The 10,947-nt window shown below is 41.6% G+C and overlaps 1 protein-coding gene and 2 long non-coding RNA genes across 4 annotated transcripts; 1 reads left to right on the top strand and 2 right to left on the bottom strand.

Moving 5' to 3' along the window:
- Positions 1 to 896: 896 nt before the first annotated feature.
- LOC135665262 (uncharacterized) lies at positions 897 to 6,629 on the bottom strand. Of its 2 annotated transcripts, XR_010509196.1 has the most exons (5): positions 6,494 to 6,629; positions 2,466 to 2,667; positions 2,088 to 2,232; positions 1,674 to 1,839; positions 897 to 1,588 (listed from the first exon to the last, which is right to left on the bottom strand). It is a non-coding gene; the product is annotated as an uncharacterized LOC135665262 (long non-coding RNA). The 2 variants fall into 2 exon arrangements; XR_010509195.1 differs by lacking the exon at positions 6,494 to 6,629 and having other exon boundaries at positions 2,466 to 3,295.
- On the top strand, positions 3,635 to 4,234 carry LOC135665263 (uncharacterized). Its single transcript, XR_010509197.1, has 2 exons — positions 3,635 to 4,047; positions 4,157 to 4,234. It is a non-coding gene; the product is annotated as an uncharacterized LOC135665263 (long non-coding RNA).
- A 494-nt stretch (positions 6,630 to 7,123) lies between the features above and the next one.
- Positions 7,124 to 10,833, bottom strand: LOC135665264 (very-long-chain aldehyde decarbonylase GL1-1-like). Its single transcript, XM_065177171.1, has 10 exons — positions 10,643 to 10,833; positions 10,325 to 10,557; positions 10,023 to 10,242; positions 9,502 to 9,623; positions 8,590 to 8,846; positions 8,408 to 8,515; positions 8,019 to 8,225; positions 7,832 to 7,942; positions 7,579 to 7,752; positions 7,124 to 7,496 (listed from the first exon to the last, which is right to left on the bottom strand). The coding sequence occupies exons 1-10, from the start codon at positions 10,816 to 10,818 to the stop codon at positions 7,341 to 7,343; spliced, it is 1,764 nt and encodes a 587-aa protein (XP_065033243.1). The 5' UTR covers positions 10,819 to 10,833; the 3' UTR covers positions 7,124 to 7,340.
- Positions 10,834 to 10,947: the final 114 nt, after the last annotated feature.

Below are 10,947 nucleotides of genomic sequence, written 5' to 3' on the forward strand. Positions count from 1 at the left end.
TTCCATTGAGTTGCAGGGAAGCTGATGATGCCCATTGTTAACACTGTTAATTGAAAGAAATAGGTTCTTTACATGACTTCACCAAGGAAATCTATTAGCTGTAGCAGCACACTTACATCTTTGTAAATGATCACACAGAATAAAAAATTAGAGATGGAATAGATCATTAGTTACCACCATCATGGGCCTCAACCAGTCATTAGCACATGCTACCAGCTTCACTTGTATCAACAGTATGTTGGGAGCCAACACCTGCAGTACTCAAAGCCATTTAAAATCCTGGAAACAGAAGAAAAAGTTGATGCATCATGTTGTGGAGCTTTCTGCCACTTTAGCCAAAGATTTGTTTGTGATAAAGATGATTACTGGGCAAAATCTATCAAGTTCAATCATTTTGAAGAGAAGCTCATTAGTTACTGTTGATAACTAATTTTTGAAGGTTTAGTGATGAGCTAGGTCATATAGTTTACTTTCTACAACAGTAGCAACATTAACAGTAGAAGTTGGTTCTTTCCTTTAATTCTTGCTAATCCTTATCATACTAACAGTAGCATGAATGTTGATGCCTTCTAATCATGATTTAGATGAGTTTCTATGCTCTAAAACAATGTCTAGATGTCAAATAACATGAGAATTAATCTTGGAATAGCTCCAAAAGCACATGTGAATCTCTACATGCACATGGAATTCTGCATAGTGCTGGATTTGTTGGTCAGTAAGTGTATGAGATGCCATAGAGGAAGGTTGACACTGTAAAACTTTTGGTCTGAGTGAACAACCAAAGTATGTAAAGGAGCAAACAGATTACATGTAAAATATCCTATATGAGAAAGAATAAGGGAAATAAATGATACAAGTCATTTTTCCAAAAAATTAAAAAAGGGACACACCCAACATATTTTCTGAAAATTTTGAGTTCTTGATATTCTAAACATAAAACCATCTGAGATTGTCTAGGTACATTGACAGACATCCCAGCCAAGTAGGAGGGGTTACTGCAGCCTTGACTCCACTACAGCACTGGTAGAGTTCTTGCACTGTCCAAAGAACTAGAGCTGAAAACACCACTCAAGCTTCAACTTCTCCAGCTTAAAACAAGGGGAAGTCACATGTGATGCAGGAAAACCTACACACAGACACCATGTGGTGGGATGGCCCAACATGTTGACTTAGCTTCCTTGGATGTGCATCTTAGAGCTGGTTTTTTTCTTCCCAGGCCATGTCATTTCTGCTAGCTGAAGCAGTCTGGTATTGCTCCCACATGGATCAGTTATCATGTAGTACACCAACAACCAAACAGGTGGGGAGTAATTAGTGCATGGTACCATCCATATCACAAAAAGAGATGTCTGATATTAATGTGAGGTTGCTGATCAACTCTTGATGTCTCCTGCCACTCTCTCATTCTCTCTCTCAGTTGAGATGTCATCTGGAAGAGCATGGGAGATAGATGCACATGCGTCTTGTCTTGGTATTGCCTACCCTCATAAACCACCTACTTGTCCTCTCCTTCCTGTTGTGAAATCTCTTTCTCTCTCTATATATCCTGTTGTGATCCCTCTGCCTTCAGTTTCTGGCAGTATATGCACTGGAAAAATAATTAAGTATGTTAATATCTTTCTGGTATATCCACAATTACATGAGAATGACAGATGGTTCAGTGTCTTTCTTACCAGTGAATCAAACCAACACAGAATGGTTAACTTGCATTTGTCCTCTTCATTTGTTTTAGAAGCTTGCTATTGAATGACTAGATCATTTGGTATAATCCAAGGGATAGATTCTCATTCCTGTAAACAAAGATACCTCCTGAGCACTTTTGATGCACTAAAAGAAATCCTGCAGATACAACATTGCAGGTACAAGAATTAATATATAATCCAATTGTTATGAACAAGTAGCCATTATTGAAAGAAGATATTCTGGAATATGTGTGTATGTGCATTTGTGATTGATATTTCTCCCATACTGCAGGTTTAGATTCTTCCATATATGCACGGAGGATTTGAATGACCGGATAGATTTGTCAGCAAGTTCACAAGCAGTCTTCCATGTATCAAGGGTTGCCCATGTTCATGCCCACTAACCTTGAATAGGCTCCATCAGTGTCTTGAAAGCGAAGCTGGACTTGCCCATCTGTCACAAGTGAATACAGCAAGTGCTGCAGATGAACTTTGCCTTTGCACATCCTTAAATGATGATGATAAAGCTGACCCTTGTCCCTTTTTGGACCTGAAAGGTTCAACCAGATCCTAATATCATGCAGCTAACGTTATATTCATCTTTTGGATAACAAGACATGATGATGACAAGCAAGAACATAACAAAGAGCAGACAGGAACCAGTTGATGTAGTTCAACAAAGGGCAGGGTAAACCTAGTAAATATAAAGCCAACCTTGAAAATTTTGAGCTTATATCTAGTTTTGAGTATTTCAAGATTCTGAAACCAGATTCCATCAATTACCTTTTCTCTAAAGACTCAGAGGTAAATAGACAGCAGACGGAGGAGCAAACTCCTTGTGAAGGCTCTTCTCACCCTTCTCTCCTGGTACTGGTACACTATTGTCATCGAGCCCCAAGATGCTTTGCATGTTCATAATCAACCTTGAGCTCTTTCAAAGGAGTTGGATTAGTCTGTTCCAGAGGAATTTTGAACAGAATGTATCCTAGTTTATGCAAGAGAACCATTCTTAAAAAATTGACATGGATCCGATTGTTAACAGGAAGATTATGCAGAAAAACAATTTGATATGAGGGTTACTATCAAGACTTTGTTACAAGTGTCTTGTGATGAGTAGCATGTCACCACCTCATTCCCAGTGACAGCCTACTCCAGCTTTGTCAAACTATCTACATATATATTTTGCAACATTATATAACATGAGAAGGTGCATTGTTCAACTTCAGGATTATGTAGCTTTGTTCATCTAAGAGTAGGTTGTCCAACAAGAAAAAAAAGTTGGATTGGATATCCTCTTTTAATTCAGATCTGAAATTCATAAGGACTCCTATTTTGGGAATATGATCTTTCTACTAGTAATTTTGTGTATGTAGTAGGAGCTGTAAGCTTTTCATTCAGTATCTTAAGAGTCAAAAGTGTAATTACTATTCTAGTACCACAAAGATCTCCAGTAAAATTATTCTAACTCTGATAAAAAGGTCAAAGTGGGGTCAGGAAACAGGGCATTCATATCAAAGTCGACTTTAAAAAAAAAAAAAAGATAAAATCTTTTAGTTCTATAGCATCCTGAAGACCCTGTTGCATAATGATTATAGTCTGATATGTATACTGACATCATGACATTAGTTATCATACATTATATTCTATCAATAAGCAATATAGTCACTGTTGCATTTTTTTCACAACACACAAAAAATCTATGTAAAATCAGTATGTACCTCCCCCCTCCTTGACCCAAAAGCCAAACACGAAAAAGAAAAGGCACATCAGAAATAATGAGTATCTTCCCCACTTGGCCATTAAGTTAACCTGGGTGGTCCCAAAATGGGGGCAGATTGACCATTTAGAAGTAAGAATGACAGAGCCCACATGCTCTGATTTCTACTAATAGTTATAGGTCAGCTTACAAATAGTGATCTAGGAAGTTCCAAGGACTACTATCGGTTGTCCTGATAAGCTTTGCATGGTTTAGAAGGCTAACAGTTGTTCCCAAATGCCACAGTGAAATCACCTTTTCATGTCTATTTATACTCGATCCAACTTCCCTAAATCTCATCAACTTTCTCTTGCATGGCTAGGTCATCAACAATAGGAGTTCCCTCAACTTCCCTCAGAAGGAGAACCAGAGGCACAACTCACCATGTTCAACCTTTGGTGACATGGAAACTTAGGAAGCTCAAGAAGATCATCCCAGGATGCGAAGAAGCTGGGTTAGAAGAACTGCTTCAGAGAACTGCTGAGTATATTTCTTTCCTAGAGCTGCATGTAATTATTCTGGAGAGAATATCAAACCTTCATGGTGCTTCAGGCTATGGCTTGTCTTAAGCCATATCCTGATCCAGGCTTTGATGGTCAAAAATAGAAAGTAAGTATATTTTCTGCTGTAAGTCCTACTAGCATTTCTCATAAGATATTTGGCAAGATTATCTCATTGTATCTCCTCAATTTCCTTGATCATCATAGTTTCTTCCCAGGATCACTTGCAATGATTAAACTCAATCATGCAGCTAAGGAGAAACATTTCAATGGAAGAAAGTTCATTTCCTTTTTTTAAAGGCTCCATATCTTTGAGATGAGGATGATTACTCTGGTTATCTTTTTCTGGATGCTTTTATACTCCTGCACCTAATGTAAATAAAACTCCACCTCAAACCATGATTTAGAGGTGATTGCAATTATCGATTGCAAGGCTTAATCAGTGGGATATGGCCAGCTGATGCATAAGTAGCTCTCTTTTGTCAATCTTAGACTTTGCCCTCCAGCACCAAATTGATAAGAAGAGATAGTGTTACTCTTCTGAATTTTCCTAATTGTTGTCATATGTCTAAGCCTTCAGAGTTAGAACGTTGATGCAAGCAATAAATGTGCTATTATGTTAAACTATTTCCCGATCAACTATAAAAATAATTAGTCTGATTGACAAAGGATGTCTAGCAGATGCAATACAATTTAACACTTGATATTTGTCATAATATCTACATGTGAGGTGGTCAACCAAATCTTGAGCCATATATAGAAAAGCTAAGAATCAACCATCCAGTATTAGAAATGCACATTTGATTTAACACCTATTGAGACAACTCTTATGTGATTGATGAGACTGAAGCGAAGATGTTGTTTGCCAAGAGAAAAGATATGTGCAAGTGTGATCCATCAGATAGACAAGAAACAGTGACACTGTTGGTAAGAATCATCACTTAACAACCTTTCACCTGAAAAAAAAAAAATGATCTTAGTCAACTGAACTTACTACATGTGACCTCAGTTCCCTCAGAGTTTGTAGTTGGCAAAAGTTCAAGATTTTCCCCTCTTTTTTCGGTTGAATAATGCAATGCTCATTTGTACATTAACCAGTCTGGTGCCTGTGCAGATCTGGTCTTGCATCAGAGAATTCCACTAATATTGACTAAGATAGCATCACCCTAAATAGCACATCAAGCATAGCCGCTCAGTTAATTGATACGGTTTCAATTCTAGTATGAACAATTGGCTGTCCGTGGGTAAATCGGAAGTTGCTCAATAAAATAATGAACAAAACTCGTTAACTGAATTGTGAATTATTTAAGATAAATTTGAGTTGGAAGGAAGAAAAAAGGCTCTCAAACATTTATGTCCCTATCAGTTGCTTAAAAGGCAAAATCATCGAGAAGGTCATTACTAGAAATATATACTTTGGTTTTGGATATTGGAGCATAGTAAAGAAAATTAAATGATGTGATATAAGCACAACATATGCACAAATCATAAGATAATTGGAAAAGAATAACTGAACAATCAACTTATTGAATAAACGACATAAGAATCATGATATGACAAACTGGAATTTATTTAATAATATTTATAGAAAACATATACATAGCATATTATATTAAACTTCGATTCAGATGATAGTTATCAGGAAGCGCATATCCATCCAAGATTAAGCAAAAAAATGAGGACAAAAAAGATCCTCTGAAATTCAAATATTAGAACAATATATGTTCAGATCATGCTGTATTTTATATCTTTCCTCGAAACTAAACAAGTCAGAAAACCATGTCCATCAAGCATGATTTCTGGATTCTGCTGCTTTTGATTGTCATATTTAAGAAGGAGAAGAGAAAGGGAAAGCAGCACAGCATAATTCCATCAACCTCAATCACAAAGGAGAACCCAAAATTTTGAGTTTCTGTGATTTATGTGGCCAAATGTTTCTTTGTTACAGTCTTCATTCTATAGGCGACAGGGTGTAAATGCATGTGGTGTGCCTTTTGACACAAGGACCTCTCTTCCTGAAGAAAAAGGATTCTCATTGCTTCCCTTTCGTTGAGTTCATCTTTTTCTCAAGTCCTCCAAGTCCCTTTCCCTCTAATGATATCCTAAATTTGCAACATCCTACTACAAATTTGATTCTTCTAGTAGTTCTTAGATTCCTAGGTGAACATGCGAAACCAAGAAAGTAGAACTCCATTCATCAACAAACATCATTTCCCGTCTGCCAAACAAATTGTATCAGGTTGACAAACTGGGGTTCTCGTGATCATCTAAATGAATCCAAACTTTGTTAATCCTCCTCGAACTCATCAAAATGACCAGCAATAAAGTATATATGCATGAAAAATATATTTAGATTGTAGATTTAAAACCTCTTTCCTGCTTGCTATTTGCACTGCAGTAATCCCTCTTGCCACATTGATCTCACAACATAAAGTTCTTCCCATGATAAAACTAGAACATCTAACTAGCAAACATATGAACACCTACTAAAGAGAGAGTATTACTCAACAAATTCAAATAAAGGTCGAATTTTTAAAGCACGGACACACGCCTACCAAGAAAAATATCTGAACGTGCGCATGGAATCGGCGTGGTTCGCCATCACCTTCGATTCATCCGGCTTCCTTCTAACTCAGCCTCTTCTTGGCCCAATCAATCCTCTCTTCATCGTCTTGTCGATCTCCAAAACCCTAATTCATGGGCCAAAAGAGACAGCTCGGAATGATCTCGCCATCAACCCTACTTTAATTTACATTGTTGGGCCGGACGGCCCAATTTCATCGGTTTGGACGATCACTATCAGACCCACACTCATCTGCTAGCGATTGGCTTGCAGACCGAGTTCAATGAGTTATGCCCGACCATAAAATGATGTGATTTGGAATGCAGTTATTCCCACCGAAGTCCCATGCTTGAGCTCCATGGCAGCTTCTGCACCATGGAGACAGCCTTACTGCCAAGTGAAAGATGACGACGGTAGGTTTCATGATTGGATGGAGAATATATTTCCTTATCGATGGTACGATCTTTGCCCCCCTCGCCTTGTCATCCACATAAATGCGCATTCAACGATACCATCTTTTTCGATGGGTGGAATGTCAAATCAAACCTCTGCTACACGCCGGCGAATAGCAGAGCATCTGCCATCCAACATGAACAGTGACACATAGCCCGATCCCAAAGGATTAAGACAGAATAGATTTCCTTTCTTAACATTATTAGATAATTGGCCCTCGGGGCCTTAATCACATCACAGTAATTTCATCACGACACGAGCTTTGGAGCAAGCAAGACAAGTATTCGAATCCTTTTTCCCAGTGGAATCACCACCGCAATCTATAGGTACATGCAATGTGGGCAAACGCTTCGGCTGAAGCGACCAAGAAGGCGAGCGTGGGTGTATCAGACGGGCGTGAGGCCGTGCTTGAGCGCAGCTCGCCACACGACGTCGATGCGGTCGACGTCGATGGCGCCGACCTCGTGATGCGTCCAACCTTCCAGTAAGTGCACCACCCCGCCGGCATGGCACGCGTGGACGATCCCTCGCTCCAGTGTGTACTGTTCCCTCGCCGCAACAGCAGCAGTGATTAGTATGATGCTCGGACACTGTGAAGCGATGACGAGAAGCAGGGGACCTTACCTCACACATTCCCAGTCCTTGCACGTCCTGCGGCAGCCTCATGGCGGCCAGTTTGCCGTAGGTGCAGTCCCTCCGGAAGCTGATGACTGGGGGGACGACGAACTGGTGGAAGTGCGTGCCCGGCGGCGCGCACCGCTGCTCCCTCAGAGAGATCCACTTCCCCACGATCCATGTCTGGAGACCCAAGCGAACCAGAGATATCAGTGTGGAGTTTGCAGGCCGCCCGCCTGAGACCGGCATGAGCGAACATTACCTTGCAGTTCTGCCCTGCTTGATACTTGGTGACCTGAACGAGGTACTCCTGGCACTCCACCGGGGCTTCCTTTTGGATCTTTTGGAATCGTTCGGTGGAGAGAGTTAGCATCTGTCAGGAAGAGAGGGGACGATGTTGACGATGGTGCTCGCTTCTTAGCTGTGAACGAAGAAGGAGATGAGCTTACCAAGACACGGACTCTCTTCCGGCACAGGTATAATGCGATGGCTCGACTCAGCTTCGACGTCGCGCCGGTCAAGAAGACCTCGGTGACGTTTAAAGGGATCTCGTTGAGGATGACGGCGGCGGTCAAGGTGTTGCCGTGGACTACTCGAACTCGGAGGTCGGGGTGTTTGTTCACGAACAGTGTCCCTCCGCCATTGAGCGATTCATTCTGCAAGGGAGTCATTAATCATATTCCAACAGTGTTTATACATCAAAAGTAAATCACATTTCTTTGTCGATTTACTAAGGACAAACCCAAACATATGTTCCTCCACATCGGGAATGCTCTCAAGTGGGAACTCTGAATCGGGAATCTGCTCAACATCTAAGTGGGAAGAACAGGAAGTCTACCTTATTTAATGCTGCAAGACTGAGAACCTTGACCCCCAACCTATCGGCTCTCAAGATGGCCTGCTCGATCTGATCATTGATGCCATCCGTAGCAAAGGGGAGGAAGTACTGCAAAGAACAGATGCAACCACTGTTCAGATCGAGGAGACTCCACAGGTGTGTATACCACAAATGAAGCTCACATGGAATCCCCATCTCGGAACCACCCATAGCTGGTGCAGTCGCCCCCTCAAGGTGTAGAAGGAGAGCAAGAACGTCTTGGACGACGCCCACATGATGAGCATGGTCACGAACGCACCTGGCCACAACAAAAGCATTTGGGGTTTGGTGCAGAACGGGAGGGCGCTGCAGCTGCGGAAGACGAACGGCACATGCAACGACGACATGACGTCCACCACATGCGCCAGGAAGACGAAGTCAGGCACCTGCTCGTTCTTTCCTGCATGCATCATCTCGATGAGCTCACTTCACTCGGTAAAAATCTGAACTGCGTCAGTAACTTTGACATCCGTACGGGTTTACATGTCTTAGAACATGAAGTCTGCTCGGCAGACATAATAATACTCCATTGGAAGGACCAAAATAGTTGAAGGTGACAACCAGTACACATAATGAAAACTTCTAACAAGATAATTAGATGTCTTGGATCTGAGTTAGGTTCAGTGTCGAAAATATTTGGACCTGTCACTGTCAACAATGATGAAGACATGGAAATGATGGACCCCAAAACCAAGAAAATACCCACAGCTTAACAATCAGTAAATAAATGCAGGAAGCAAGAACAAGATGAGCTACAATTTGGTAATTATCAGTGGTGTGACATCTCTCCATTTGTAGGTGATCTATTATGGATGTCCTTCAACTAACCTGCTTAAATTATAATACGTGGATTAGCTCTGATATCTGAGTTCTTTTTCTTATAGATGTTACAGGTCTGAATCTGGCTTTGATGTTGTCTTCTACCTCTCACAGATGCCAACATTAGCTACAATATGTGAAAGCATGCCTGAGCTTATGACCTTTTGTGGCTCCCATGACTTGGTCATCCAATGTTCCACCCAGTAGATACAAATAAACAATATGCGAAAGCATACCTGAGCTTATCTCCTTCTGCAGCTCCCATGACTTGTCATCCAATGTCCCACCCAGTAGATCGAAGAGAGGCATGAAAAGGCAGAAGTTGGATTTCTTTTCCATGCGATGGAGGCTATGGTACCTGCACATGTAAAACCATTATGTGCCCATCCTTTTAACCTAAGCAGTATTAAAGCAAACTAGAGGAAGAGCTGCCATTAATGCATTATAAGATAGCAAACAGCATCCCGATTTCCATGAATGTACGTCCAACAACCTAACAAGATTAGAAAGAAGCCTTAATACTATCACTAGAGGGGTAGACTTGAATGCAGCCCAACAAAATGATAACAAGGAAGAAGATATAAATGCAATAATGGCATACCAAACCCAGCTAAGAACTTGAAGCCACAGCTAAAGCTTGTCCTACCATAATATATGTCCATATCATCGAGGCATTTAAGAGAGAAAGCCGAGTGGTTCGGTCACTTGGATAACCATGCAACCAAATCTAAAGGTGTGGCAGAGCATGATCACTCACGTTGGCGTGTAAATGACGTGTCTCAACAAAGGCAGAGACTGGAATAATCCATGCGGGAAGATCTCGACGTTGCTGTGCCCCATGCACCTTAGGAAATCAAACAGCAACACATAGCCATATATGAGCCCAGCAGAGCCACGTCCAACCAAGCAGGCTCCGAGAAGAGGGACTCCCATGACCACACACAGGATGAGGTGCTCCAAAGGCGTGGCAAATCCAGCTGAAAACAGAACAGATCATCAGCTTGTAATTCATCGTGCATGGATTGTCCGAAAAGCGAGAAGAGATGCGTGCTGTGTTACCTGTGAAGGACTGAGGCACCTGAGAAGAGTGATGCAGAGAATGATAGTTCTGGAAGAGCTGGGGCCTGTGAAGAACCCTGTGCAAGCAGTAGAACACCGGCTCTGAGAACACCACATGGAGGAGGAGAGCTGTAAGGAGTCCCATCAGGTCCCACCGAGGGAGGCTCTGCAGAGATGGAAAGATGAGACAAGCCAGGGCTCCAATCATACACTGCAGTATCAGGAAGTTGTCCCTGTAAACAAAGCTCAGTTCGTCAGGCAGCCATCCAGTATAACTCGACAGTGGCTGCATGTCACGAATCTGCCATCCGAGCGTACCAGTGCCACTCCTGGTCGATTTGCTTGAAGTCAACGCCATCCTTGAAGATCCGGCGCCGACGGACGAGGAAGAGCATGTTGCCGAAGGAGTACCAGAGCTGGTACATGAGCCCCCTGAGTGCAAACAGTATCATAAGATGGAGGCACCATCGCCTTCCTTGCTTTCCTCCTCCCATGGCCTCGAGCTGATCACCTTGGCTATAATTGGACCATAAAGAAGATACTGCACTGACATCAAAAATGATGTAAAGAACACACAAATAAACATATATTTATATTTATATTTATATGTATATATATGATAT

Source organism: Musa acuminata, unplaced genomic scaffold (genome assembly GCF_036884655.1).
Source record: "Musa acuminata AAA Group cultivar baxijiao unplaced genomic scaffold, Cavendish_Baxijiao_AAA HiC_scaffold_971, whole genome shotgun sequence".
Classification (NCBI taxonomy): Eukaryota; Viridiplantae; Streptophyta; class Magnoliopsida; order Zingiberales; family Musaceae; genus Musa; species Musa acuminata.

What these genes read in the sequence shown, in the direction of transcription:
- LOC135665264 (XM_065177171.1), bottom strand. Translation starts at nt 10,818, where the DNA reads ATGGGAGGAGGAAAGCAAGGAAGGCGATGGTGCCTCCATCTTATGATA. An exon ending in GCAGAAGGAGATAAGCTCAG is followed by an intron (nt 8,847 to 9,501) that starts GTATGCTTTCGC and finishes TGATGCATGCAG; the next exon opens with GAAAGAACGAGCAGGTGCCT. An exon ending in TTCCGAGATGGGGATTCCAT is followed by an intron (nt 8,516 to 8,589) that starts GTGAGCTTCATT and finishes TGTTCTTTGCAG; the next exon opens with TACTTCCTCCCCTTTGCTAC.